The following is a 12,845-nucleotide window of genomic DNA, read 5'->3' as shown; positions in this document are numbered from 1 at the left end:
GCCAGAAAAAAATCAGAGAGGAAAATCAGGAGTCTACGGTGAGCCCACCCATAGAAACGGGTTGATAATTCATCCCGGAAGATCAGCACATGCTGCTGAAACACAAAATTGACTAACGCGGTTGTGCTAACAAGATGTTCAATCATTTTGCAATTTACAAACTGCAATGCCCAAGTGCACCCCTCTAATTTATTACCCAATCATCCACCCAAACCCACAGCTTCCAGACAGCACTCGTGGTTCCTGGGCTGACGGCAATTCCTTCATGGACCTTGGTTTTTCCTCCTTCTGCGGGCCATGCTCATGTTTGGAGAGAAGCATTTTCCTGCAGTGCCCCCAGAACAGAGGTTCAGACACTGACAGATCACAGAAGAAAGGACAAAGGGCAAGTTCAGGGTAAGTTTGCAAGGGGACAGAATTTGGTAACATCACAGATCATCCTGTGGGACGATAGGGCATTTGGGGCGGGCCCTGTAACTCTTTAAGGCCACAGGAGGTCACCTCGAAACCAAGATGACTACAGAAAAGCAGTTGTGTAAATTACCAAATTGACAAAAGTTCCCTGAACAGGCACTCTTCCCAGGGGCTGGGCAGTGGGAGAACACAAAGGGGTCAACGGTCATTTCTGCCCTACAGGAACCAAATCTAAACTAAAGCATCACGACACAAGTTGTCTCTATTTACATTTGGGATCTGATCACATAACCTTCTTTTTATTTGCTTTTACACACTCGTAGGCATGCTTCGAGCTCCCAGATGCTGGGCAGTGTAGGAACCGGTGGGGCACGTGGGGGGCGAGGGAGATTAAGACAGGGGCCTTGGAAGTCCCGCCACAAGAGCCATGATCCACACCGCACGAATGACAAGTTAATGCAGTTAACAGTGAACTGAAAACCAAAGCCAAGAAGCAGATCTGCCCTCACCACGACGAAATGGGTACGTGAAACCACCTTAGCCCCATCACTGGAGAGATTTAAACGTAGAACTGAGTGAATTTCAAGAAGTTGCAGAGAAAATTTACTCATCAGGCAGTGGGATCAGTCTTTGTTTTCCCCCTCCACAGCGTTCCCAATTCTTTGTTCTCCTCCACTCCACCATAATGTAAATGGGCCCCATTCATTCATTCATTCATTCATTCACTCATTCATTCATAAAAAGTAGTATAATGAACATGAGTGAACCCATCACTCAACAGAAGAATTCAGACATTCCCTCCACATCACACCGCCCAGCCTTTCTCTCATATCCTCATGCTCTTTCCAACTTTATTTTTCATAAAATCTTGCCCCAAACGGGTGCACAGTACACTTTAGGCTTTCACTGTTGGGGAATTCTCTGATGCTCCCCATTCAAAAGCCTGAGCTAGGAGCGCCTGGGCGGCTCAGTTGGTTAAGCGTCTGACTTGAGCTCAGGCCGTGATCTCACAGTTCACGGGTTCGAGCCCCGCGTCGGGCTCCGTGCTGCCAGCTCGGAGCCTGGAGCCTGCTTCGGATTCTGTGTTTCTCTCTCCCTCTCTCTCTGCCCCTCCCCCATTCATGCTCTGTCTCTCTCTCTCTCGCTCTCTCTCTCAAATATAAATAAACATTAAAAAAAAAAAATCAAAACCACGAGCTAGTCCAGTGCTACCCAATGTAGGGTCCCCAGACAAGGGACCAAGTCTGTCAACTGTGTATTAACGGTCAAGAAGAAATAAGCTTGAGCCAGAATGTGAACCGACTGTATCAGGATACCCGTTCAGTCAATCCTTTTTTCACAGCAAGACCTTCTCCATGAAGAAAGCAGGATGTTGGTTCACCCATCGGCACAAGCTCATCACAGACCAGCTCTCGGAGAAGCAGCCAATTGGCTGATGTCTACGGTCCGGTTCTCAGAGCCTAGAGTCTACGATCACGTAGGGCTGCGAGGCTAACCAGCGCACATACAGACAAGTGCCGTTCAGGGAGAGTACTGACCGGTGCAGTTGGCCTCATCAGACCAGTCTCTGCAGTCATTGTCCCCGTCACACACCCAGGAGGAGCGGATGCACATGCCCGAACTGCAGTTGTATTCGTCACTCCGGCACTGGTGCATTTCTGCAGGAGAGACCACAGACACACAGCCGTGGGGACAAAGCCTCGCTCATGATTCCATTCGGGCGCCAGACCCCTAAGGGCTGGCAGGGCACGCGTTATCCGCATTATCCCCAGTTATCCAGACATAGCACGGGCTTGCACCGGGGATTTGCAAGGCCGCTGAGGATTGACTCCAGCTAGCGTGCTGCAAATGGGGTACGGGTGCCCCGAGATACTCCTGCTGCTGGTTGCCTCCAGGAAAGAACAGGGTTATTCTCGGTGCACTCTGCAAATACTACCACCGTCTATGACTGCTGCGATGGGAAGGTTGGGGGGCAACGCTCTAGTTGTCCAAAGAGCAGAATTCTCAAGAAACAGAAGTCTTCTAGTATCAGCCTGTGGTTTCAGAAAGGGGGTAGTGAGAACTCCAAGGGGGCTGATTAGGATGCGACGCTCAGATAGGGGAACGTGAGGTCAGTGCCGAACTCCCGAAACACAGGAAACTGGGGAGCTTCTGCGGGCAGAGCTCCAGGGATGTTGGCCGGCCGGCTGTCTCTAGAAAGGTGGGGTCCTGAGGCAAATGAGCCCGCGCAGCCTGGCCAAGACTTGCAAGCAGGCTTCCCTGGCAACACCATTTACAGGCCCTGGGACTATCCTTTAAAACAGAACTTTCAACTGGAATTACAAAAAAAAATTTTTTTTTTAAGTTTATTTAATTGAGAGAGACAGTGAGAGCGAGTGGGGGAGGGGCAGAGAGAGAGAGGGAGAGACAGAATCCCAAGCAGGCTCTGAGCTGTCAGCGTGGAGCCCGACACGGAGCTCGAACCCACCAACCGCTGAGATGGTGACCTGAATCGAAACCAAGAGTCAGACGCTCAACTGACTGAGCCTCCCAGGCGCCCCTGAAATGGAGTTTTAAAAATTCTATGTGGGGCGCCTGGGTGGCTCAGTGAGTTGAGCATCCGACTTCGGCTCAGGTCATGATCTCATGGTTCATGAGTTTGAGCCCCGCGTTGGGCTCTGTGGTGATGGCTCAGAGCCTAGAGTCTGCTTCAGATTCTGTGTCTCCCTCCCTCTGTCCCTCCCCTGCTCACACTCTGTGTGTGTGTGTGTGTGTGTGTGTGTGTGTGTGTGTCTCAAAAGTAAATAAACATTAAAAAAAAAAAAAGATTCTATGAAAACAGAGGTAGCCAAGTCTGACTTGCCCTCATTCAGGAGACAAGTTGAGGGTGAAGTTGGGGATTCAGATATTTAAGAGGACCTGGCTCTGAGGATGTCAGGGACTGAGACCCCAGGGTGGACTCAGGAGACACTAGCATGAACAGGCTCACGAAGGGAGAATCCGGCCATCGGATGGTCACACGTGTGCCCAGTGAGTGACACCACTGGGCTCTCCTTCCTACCAAGCTGTGCCCTTCACCCCTCTGAGGGCGCTGAGGAGGAGATGGGAGAAATGCAGGCAGAACAGCACTGGATCCCGAAGACTGCTTTCCAGAACTTCCTATGTTTACAGAGATGAGGGAAAATGACGTGATCCCACGAAATTCCTCAGAGAGCCAGGCTAGGAGCATTTCCCCTGCTCTCCTCATTTCAGTCCCTGGGGTCAAACTGCCTGCTGGTGAGAATAGCAGGCCCCATCTGTAAGCACAGGCACAGCCTGACCGGACCTGCCCCGTGGGTGGGCAGAGAGAACTGGCACGGCCACCCAACTCATCACGATGTCTGGGGGGCAGCGTCTGGCCTCCGCTCTCACTTCCCTTTCATGGCCAGGATCCCTCCAATCTGGTACACTGTGTGCACTGTGTAATGTCTCCTCCTTGCACAGTCAGCAACGCCGAGTTGGGTACCAGAGCCATTCACCAAGACAGGCCTCGTGAACCGGGCAGGGCCGGTGCCGGGCAGCAGCGGGGGTGGGGTGGGAAACAAGGCTCCGGGTTCCTACTCTGACACAAACTCATGGCGTCACCTGAAATATGTCCCTTCGGTCATTTAATTGGAAACTGAAAGGACTTGAACTAGAGAACTCCTTATCACGCCTTGCAATTCCAACACGCTAATTTTTCTAAATGTAAAAATCTCCACTCGGGAAACAGATGTTCAAACAACGTTCGTACCATCTGCTGGGCTTCTAACAGAGTTTACTGAGTTAGATTGGTTTTAAAAAACGTTGACAAAGGTATTGATCTGTGTGTTCGGGAGGCTAATCTCACAGCCGCCCAGATGTGTGGGCCAAGTCTGTTCCGCATACAGCTGTTACGAACCGCCTAAACTCATTTAGAAATCTTCCTTGCCATCATATCCATGCTTACAGCGCCTCTGCAAGGCACAAGCAGCGGCTGTTATTTTTTGAATGAATCATTCCTACCATGGTGGTCATGAAGCTGGACTATCATAAACCCAGAGACGCTTTCAGAAATCCTGCATGAGGGCGCCTAGGGGGCACAATCGGTTAAGCGTCCAACTCTTGATCTCAGCTCAGGTCATGATCTCATGGTCTGTGAGTTCGAGCCCCGTGCGGGGCTCTGCGTTCGTGGCACAGAGCCCGCTTGGGATTCTGCATCTTCCTCTCTCTCTGTCCCTACCCTGTTTGCACGCACACTCTTTATTCTTCAAAATAAATAAATAAACTTCTTTAAAAAAAATTTAAAGAAAAGAAAGGAAAAGAAAAGAAGAGAAAAGAAAAGAAAAGAAAAGAAAAAAGAAAAGAAAAGAAAAGAAAAGAAAAGAAAAGAAAAGAAAAGAAAAGAAAAGAAAAGAAAAGGAAAAGAAATTCTGCATCTGTAACCCACAACAGCCCAGTGAGCAAAGAGAGTCACCCTGCTCAGGAACGGGGCTCCTGGACGTCATGTCTCCTTACCACAATGACTTTCATCGCTATTGTCTCCACAGTCATCCTCGAGGTCACATTTGTAGGAGAGGGGGATGCAGGTCCCGGACTCCTGGCAACGGAACTGGGTATCCAGATCACAAACGGTAGTAGCTAAGATGGGAGACACAACATACTCGTTAGGAACAATTCATTCCCCCTGCCAAACACAAACATTTCCCTGGAAAGCCAACCAAGGGGGAAAAAAACAAAAACAAAAACATGAGAACCTGAAATTTACAACCAAGGGAGATCAGAGCGTGTCTTTCGGTAGACAGCTTCCAGATGGGAACCGGGCTGGGAAAGTGAGAAACCACCATCCAGCTGGGAGAGAGACTGATGGGCTGGACTACCTCCTACGATCCGCTCCGACACGGAGGGGTCTTCCTAAGTAAGTGGCAGAAACACCGTCATCTAGAAAAACTACCATTAAGAAGCCCGATGTCGCACAAGAAGCTGGCACCTCCTCGTCTCGATGACACAGGGAGTGTTGGGCAAGGATTCTGCAGCGGGCACGCGGTCCCCGTTGTCAGGCTTCAAATCCTGGCTCCGCCTCTGCCTCAAGCAATTAACTTTAACCTCCTTGAGCCCGTTTCCTGCACAGCAGGAAGAGGATAAGGTGATGGGGCCAAGTGCTGTGATGACAGAAAGACTAGATACGGATCTCTCCGTTCTGTTATCTACCACTTACTTATGTAACCTAACCGTCCTGTGCCTCTGTGTTCTCCATTGTAATGTGGAAACCGTACAATACCTACCCTGTGACAGGCTTGTGAAAATAAATAAGGAAACAGGTTTGGGACCAGAGCCCATTAGACAGGCTGTAAAATAGAAGAGGCTCCCACCAGATGTCACGTCTCTTCCTTGTCCTTCCTCTGCCCGACTGCATCCGAGCGGGTACAGATTCCTCTCCCTCTTTGGAACAGAACTTATTCGAAGGTGGGCACAACCCCCTGACCCCAGCCAAAGACCCTCCAGGAAAGGCTGCTCTCGGAAGCAGCTGACACACAAGGTAGGATGTGACAGAAGAGAATCCTGGGGCGGAGGGTGGGGCTGTGCCGTGAAATGAAAAGCCAGCGCTGCCGTGACACATCCCCAGCAGCTCTTATTTGAGGCTCCATTTCTTCTCTGTAATTGAGCTCGTGGTGGGAGGCAGAGGATGAATGCAAAAATGACAAGGCTGCAGGGGATTCGTGTCAAAACCCAGAGCGCCTGACAGCTACCCAGCACAGGAGTGTGTGTGCGCAGGAGGGAGATGAACTGACAGGATGCCTCCCTGCCACACCCCCTGGCAGCTGACGGGATGTTGCATTTAACTTCCCAGACAGGACTGCCCAGCCACAGCCTGCCCCTTTCCTGCAGCCCTGCCCTCGGCCGGGGCGCCTCCACCATCAGGATAAGCGCGGCTCTCCTGCTCCTTGATAAGGGAGCCGCTTGAGCAGGCACAGACAAGCACCACTCTCTTGGGTGCCCTGTCACCCCTCCCCTCTGCCACATCTGACTGGTCGGGACTTGGGCCAAGTGGAGTGAATGGAGAAAGAACAGAGCAGCAAGTAAGTCCCATGGTCCCGGGAAGGTCAATCCCAGCTGACGGTGACACCAAAGCAGGGCGGGTACAGAGCCAGCTGCCAACTTGACCCAGAGGACGAGTGTGAACTCTCTGGAAGCCTGTGAGGCCCGTGCAGAGCTCGCGGGCTGGGCGGGAGAGCGTCAAGTCCTGAACATGGAGGGAAGTCCTTCCCTCCTAACGCTGAACCAACACAAGACCCCGGCTTATCCGTCGAGGAGACACCAAAACCCAGGGTAGAATCCTCATCACTGGACACAGGGTCATCTAGTTTAAATCTCTCTGCTTCCACCAAGCCTAATCATATCTTGGCAATCTTCACCCACCGTGCCAATTCTAAGAAGCATCTCCTCTCCCTCCCCATTGTGTAATAAAGTCCTTTCCGAGGTAGGCTCCCCTGTTGTTCATGTGGACAGTTTTTAAGGAGCTTTGGCTCTCCCCCCACAAACACCACACCTTCCTGAGACTCTAGTAGAAAAGAAAAGAAGAAACACACAGATAGCCTAATGTTTTCCCAAATCTGCTGTTCAGTAAGCTCTTCTCCCTGGGTGTGAATGGCAACCACTGAAACCAAGGAAAAAATCATTAAGAAGAGGTTTAGTAAAAACCTCCTGTGAGCCAGGAAGGGCAATACGTAGTTTTATCAGTGAATTGACTGCTCCTGAGGTTACTTTCTGGATGGAACAGCCTGGGAACCTGGCACAGTCCCCTTGGGTGGCTGGCTAAGTACGTCCACCAGAGGCCAGAAGAGTATATGGAGCCAGGAGGCACCCATCGACCTGTTCTTACAGCACAAAATGGTCAACGAGCTTCTGGATTTCTCATGGGGAAATATTTGAAAGAGAAGCCTGCGGATTAGTTTCTGGCTTGCCTGCTCCTGGTCTGCTTCCGCTCCAGGGCACTCTTCCTAGTCCTTATCTTTCCAAAGACAAAAATCTCATCATGTCATTTCAACGGTTCCCAACTGCTCCTCTGAATTAAGCTCACGGGCCCTTGCTGCTCTGGGGACCATCCCTAGGCCAACTCTCCATTCCTGTCACCGATGCCCCACACCACGCACTCTGACCTCTGGGTTTTCATACCTGCGGTTCTCTTGCCTACCACGATATTCCCTCCGCCTCTGCTTGGTTCACCTCTACCCACCCTTCTTCAGGGCTCTCCATAAATATCTACCCAAGTTTGACTTGTGTGCTCTTCCTGGATGCATATGGTGCGTCCCCATCACAGCACTCATAGGCTCCTCTGTAACTGGCTCTCTATTTTTCCAACTCCCCTACAGACTGTAAACTCCTGATCCACCTGTCCACCTGATCACCTGAGGCCAGGCACAGAGCCAAGCACAGAGCCTAGCACAGAGCACAGAGCCTAGAACAAAGGAGTCCTCAACAAATACTTGCTGAGTGAATGTCTGAACGTATTACTCACTGTCAGAAGGCAAACCACCTCCTTACAAGGTAATGTCGAAGCTACTAAAAATTAAAAACTGGAAGTAAATCAATTACCCATGATACATAGTTATTTGTTTGTCTTTAAACCTTGCTAAACACAATCATATATTTTAGTTGTTACCCTTAGAAAGTATACACTCTTTGGAGCGGATGTTTCCATGCACACCTATCAACAGCCCCGCATTTCATTTTTTTTTTTTTTTAACGTTTATTTATTTTTGAGACAGAGAGAGACAGAGCATGAACGGGGGAGGGGCAGAGAGAGAGGGAGACACAGAATCGGAAACAGGCTCCAGGCTCTGAGCCATCAGCCCAGAGCCCGACGCGGGGCTCGAACTCACGGACTGTGAGATCGTGACCTGAGCCAAAGTCGGACGCTTAACCGACTGAGCCACCCAGGCGCCCCAACAGCCCCGCATTTCAAACCAAACCAGGCATCATCAGTCCATTAGGACGATCACTCTAGAGCCTGGCAGGCAGCTGATATCCGCCGATTGGGGTGGCATACAAAGTAAAACCTGTTTCCAATCTCTGAAAAGGTTGAATTTACCGATCAAGGAATGTCACCTGGTCAACAGCTTTATCACAGTAGTAGGGCCACAGTTACAGCCCAGGCCGCCCCACGCCCCAGGCAGCTCAGTTTCAGCCACGCGATGCTTCTTGGTCAACCCCTTGTAGTGAGCAGTTCCCTCACCTGTGGGGGTCGGGTGTTAAACAATAACCTGTATCTAAGTGGCGGTGGAGACATGTTCTTCTCTGTTCTCCAAGCCCCATCAGCCTAAACGGGCATCGCTGATCATGAGGGGCCATCTGGGGTGGCAGGTCCCCACCTGGGAGGAGCTGACCGGCCTCGCGAGTAACCACAAACGTGTAACATCCCAGACGCCCGGCCAAGCTAAGAGACTCACGGCAGTTTCTCTCGTCGCTCATGTCGCCACAGTCGTTGTCAAAGTCGCACCACCAAATGCTGTTGATACAGTTCCCGTTGCTGCAGCGGTACTGGTTACGGAGACAGGTGTTCTCTGGCCGCCGGCGGCAGGTAGAAGAGGAAACGAAACCAATATTATTCTTACTGCTGGACCGCAAGACTCTTCTCTTTTGAGTTCCCGCTTCTCTTCCTCAAATAACAGGCCTTAAATGGCCAAGGGGGGGGGGGGTGCCAAGCTCACCTGCATTACGATAGAGGCCTCCTTATTTCCTCTTTCAATTACAATTAAGGGGTAAGAGGGAGCTAGAGAGGTGCCGGGGGTGGTTACAATAATGAAAAAGGACAGTGATGGTGCAGGTTGGGTCCAATGGGTAGATACCAGCCCATCAACGTTATAAAATATTAATCATCCAAGGAACTGCTTAAGGGACCATGTCTACACAGTATGAAAACATACACAGTCAATACAGTTATAGCCATCTGTATTCTGTACATACTATTATGTATATTCATAGATCTTCAATTTTTCACTCAAGTAGGTACCAAAGGATACACAATACTCTGAGGTTTTTTTTTCTACCCGTGACACACAGGAGAAAGAAAAATGCGTTGTTTGGTAAACTGAGTCTAGAACACGTGATGACTGGCCTCTTGTTTGGGTAACCAAAGGCATTCTAATGGAAAATATAGAAAAGCCTTTCCCTCTCCTCTTGGTTAACTTAGCGTTAACTTTGTTTCTTTCTAAAACAGATATAAGAGGATGTCCAGAGCCTGAAAGAGAATCTCCCGGGTCTAAGAAGGGCAGGGTCATCTTTTTTCCATTCATATTTCTTTTTTTTTTTTAAGTGTATTTATTTTTAGAGAGAGGAAGCAAGGAGGGTAGGGTCAGAGAGAGAAAGGGAGTGAGAGAATACCAAGCAGGCTCCATACTATGAGCACAGAGCCCAATGCGGGGCTCGAACTCACAAACCGTGAGATCGTAACCTGAGCCGAAACCAGGAGTCAGACGCTTAACCGACTGAGCCACACAAGCACCCCTCCATTTGTATTTCTTATGGAAGAGGGACCCCAGGGCCGCTTCGTGTGTTCCCCCACCCAGGACTAAGAGGCTGCTGTGAGGAGGGAGGTCGTGATTACAAAGCAAACATAACCTTGGGAATGAAAATAGCAGGGATTCGGACGCTTCCTGGCAGGGCCCCCTTCCAGAGGGTCCCCTCACTGACAGTAATATACGGGGCCGGACTGCGGAGGTGATAAGGGCACAAATTAGACAGGAAAGAAAGATGAAGACAGGTTTTCAGAGGAAAATTTTAGAATCTATGTATTCACATTCAAAGAAAGAATGGATGGGGTTGTTAGAGCCAGTTGGTCACGGCGTGAGGTAAAGCCTCAAGACCCTCTGCGACGTCATTCTGAACACTCTGGACGTTTCTGGGCTAGTGTTGGGGGAGAGGGGGCGGGCAGGGTGTGGGAAAGAGCTGCTGCTGAGCCCAGGTGAGCTGTGAAGGGGTCCGACCAGTCCTTTCTCCAAGTCAGGTTTGGTCCAACTGCCAGGAAGCAGGAGAAGTTGAGAACCCGGATGTGGAGGGGTGGATGAGGAAAGGAAGAGGCAGCACGAAGGGCGTCTGGATGGCTCAGTCGGTGAAGCGTCTGACTTCGGCTCAGGCCATGATCTCACGGTTCGTGGGCTTGAGCCCCACGTCGGGCTCTGCACTGACAGTGCGGAGCCTGCTTAGGATTCTTACTCTCTCCTCTCTCCCTCTGCCCCTCCCCTACTCGCTCTCTCTTTCTCTATCTCAAAATAAGTGAAAATAAATAAATAAATGAATGAATGAATGAATTAAGTGATTGATTAAAATGAGGCAGAGGAGACAAAGAGGGGACTCCCACTGAGGACTGAAGTACCACAGGCCTCAGCCCCTGAGCCGGGATGTCTGTATGTATCTAGCGGATTTGATCCTTACCCTCGGCAATTTCAATAACCCAGCAACGTGGGGAACACACAGCACTGGGAGGGGGGAGGAGGAAGGAGGGTAGAAAAGAAGAAGGGACGCACCTTCTTTGACGCAGGTGCTGTTCTCCCGCTGATAGCCCTGCGGGCAGTCGCACATCAGGTCCCCGGACGGGAGGACAGTGCTGGACACGCCCTCCGGACACCGGCAGCTCTTACTGTTGTTGGCCCTGGGCAGGCAGAGCAGGCTGCACGGCCTGGACACACAGGCGTTGCTTCCTGGAGAGAAGGCAAGCGGCGGCCACATCCGGGTTAAAAAAAACCACCGAACGGGATACTGACATCAACACAACCTGCTCGTCGTACAGACACACGACGGCGCGGAGCGCAGGAAGAGAGAAAGGGGAAGGGCCGAGTGCGGGGGCTCGAACCTCGCCGACAACCCCTGCTCAGGGCCGGGCGTCCGCTGTTCCTCCTGGGAATTTGGAATTGGGGTGATGGAAAAACAACAGAGCAACTGGGCAGCCCGGGCCGGGAGAGAAGTCACACGGCGTGGGTGTCAAAGGTGAGGCAGGACAAACCAAACCCCGTGCAGGTCAAGGCTGTGCAGAAACAGACTCCAGAGAGGCAGACGGGGGAATACGGCAGACTTCCAGAGGGGAGGGGAAGGGCCACACCAGGGTCCCAAAGGGAGAAGGAGAGAGAGAGACAGAAGTGGTGTCTTTGCCATTTCCTGCACCTGTCCCCACAAGGCTCACCTCTGTTTCCTCTCTTTGGGTTCCTTACAATCTCCCTTTATGCTTTCATTAGCACTTTTTACTTGAGTTAGCTTGACTGGGTTTCTGCTCCTCTGACCCAAGAGCCCTTAATGAGAACATGCACCTGAGTAATGACAGGGCCCAGACGAACACCTGGGTCTCTGCTTTCCAATTCCTCTGCGCCCGAGTGCAGCGGCCGAGCTGAATAAAAAGCCAGCCACGGTGCCCATTAGCCTCCGTGCTATCTGTCATGCAATAAATCCACACAAGGACTGGTTAACATCGATCTATCCCTATTTCCAGTCTTTTCTCTGGTTCAGCTTTCCACAGAGAGGGCCAGACGAAAGTTCATAAAATCCTTCGCTGCATTCTGGAGAGAGAACATTTGTGGATGAACAATGATGGGAAAGGGATTTTCCTACCCTCCACATCCTTCTGGCAAGGCGGGAGAGGATGCACACACCACTGGGTAAAAGCTGGAAACACGATACAACTGTGGAGCACCATAAAAGCCACATAAATTATGAAATGTAAGCGTGTTCTTTTGGCTGTGACTGTCCATCATCAAACTCGGGGGGAAATACACATAAACGCTCTGATAAAACTCAGCTGATGACAGTCCTTCAGCTGTGCTATCTCACGGACAGACAAACCCACCACAATCACATCCAGGTAACCTGTTTCCATGCGGGAAGATTTTAGCCATGTCATTGCCTATACTGACCTGCAGGCTGGAAAACAGGGCTCGTTAATGACTGGTATTAATATGGGTGATGATACGCTCAGTGGCTTTGGATGTGCTGGCACTTCATCAGTGTTTAACTAGCACACGCATAAAAATAAAAGTCACAATGATATAGCAACAGTGTTGTTTAGATGCTAAGGACCGGAGAGTACAAAGCATTACCAAAGACACGAAATACATTCGCAGAGGAGAATCCATATGATGAAACATTCAAAAGGGTTCTACAAATATTTAACCAACTCTAAAGGTAGAGTTTCCACAGCAGAATAACCGGTTGACTAGAGCAGAAATGCCAGAGATCAGTTCACCCTGATCTGTTCCATGAAGAGAGATTATTCCTTTTTCAAAATACACATGCTCTAGGCTACAGGGAAGAACACAGAGCTGTCACTAATGCAAAACAACTCCAAAACGATCTGGAACATGTTCTTTGTATTCAGAGGACAACACAGCATTCAGCGTTCCAAGAAACGGAACGGTAACAGAATACTTAAAAAAAAATACTCCAGGACAGGATGATGTTTTCACATG

The 12,845-nt window shown here is 50.3% G+C and overlaps 1 protein-coding gene across 2 annotated transcripts in view; it reads right to left on the bottom strand.

The window, feature by feature from the left end:
• SORL1 (sortilin related receptor 1) overlaps positions 1-12,845 on the bottom strand; it is a 173,050-nt gene that overhangs the window by 50,873 nt on the left and 109,332 nt on the right. For both annotated transcript variants that reach the window (XM_047876687.1, XM_047876688.1), the window contains 4 exons: positions 10,917-11,090; positions 8,841-8,954; positions 4,909-5,031; positions 1,953-2,072 (listed from right to left, as the gene is read on the bottom strand). In XM_047876687.1, coding sequence (XP_047732643.1) covers positions 1,953-2,072; positions 4,909-5,031; positions 8,841-8,954; positions 10,917-11,090 — 531 coding nt within the window. The remainder of the gene's footprint in view (positions 1-1,952; positions 2,073-4,908; positions 5,032-8,840; positions 8,955-10,916; positions 11,091-12,845) is intronic.

The sequence above is a fragment of the Prionailurus viverrinus genome, chromosome D1, assembly GCF_022837055.1.
Source record: "Prionailurus viverrinus isolate Anna chromosome D1, UM_Priviv_1.0, whole genome shotgun sequence".
Taxonomy (NCBI): domain Eukaryota; kingdom Metazoa; phylum Chordata; class Mammalia; order Carnivora; family Felidae; genus Prionailurus; species Prionailurus viverrinus.
Note: the sequence above shows the minus strand (reverse complement) of the source record. Positions and strands in the feature narration are given on the sequence as shown.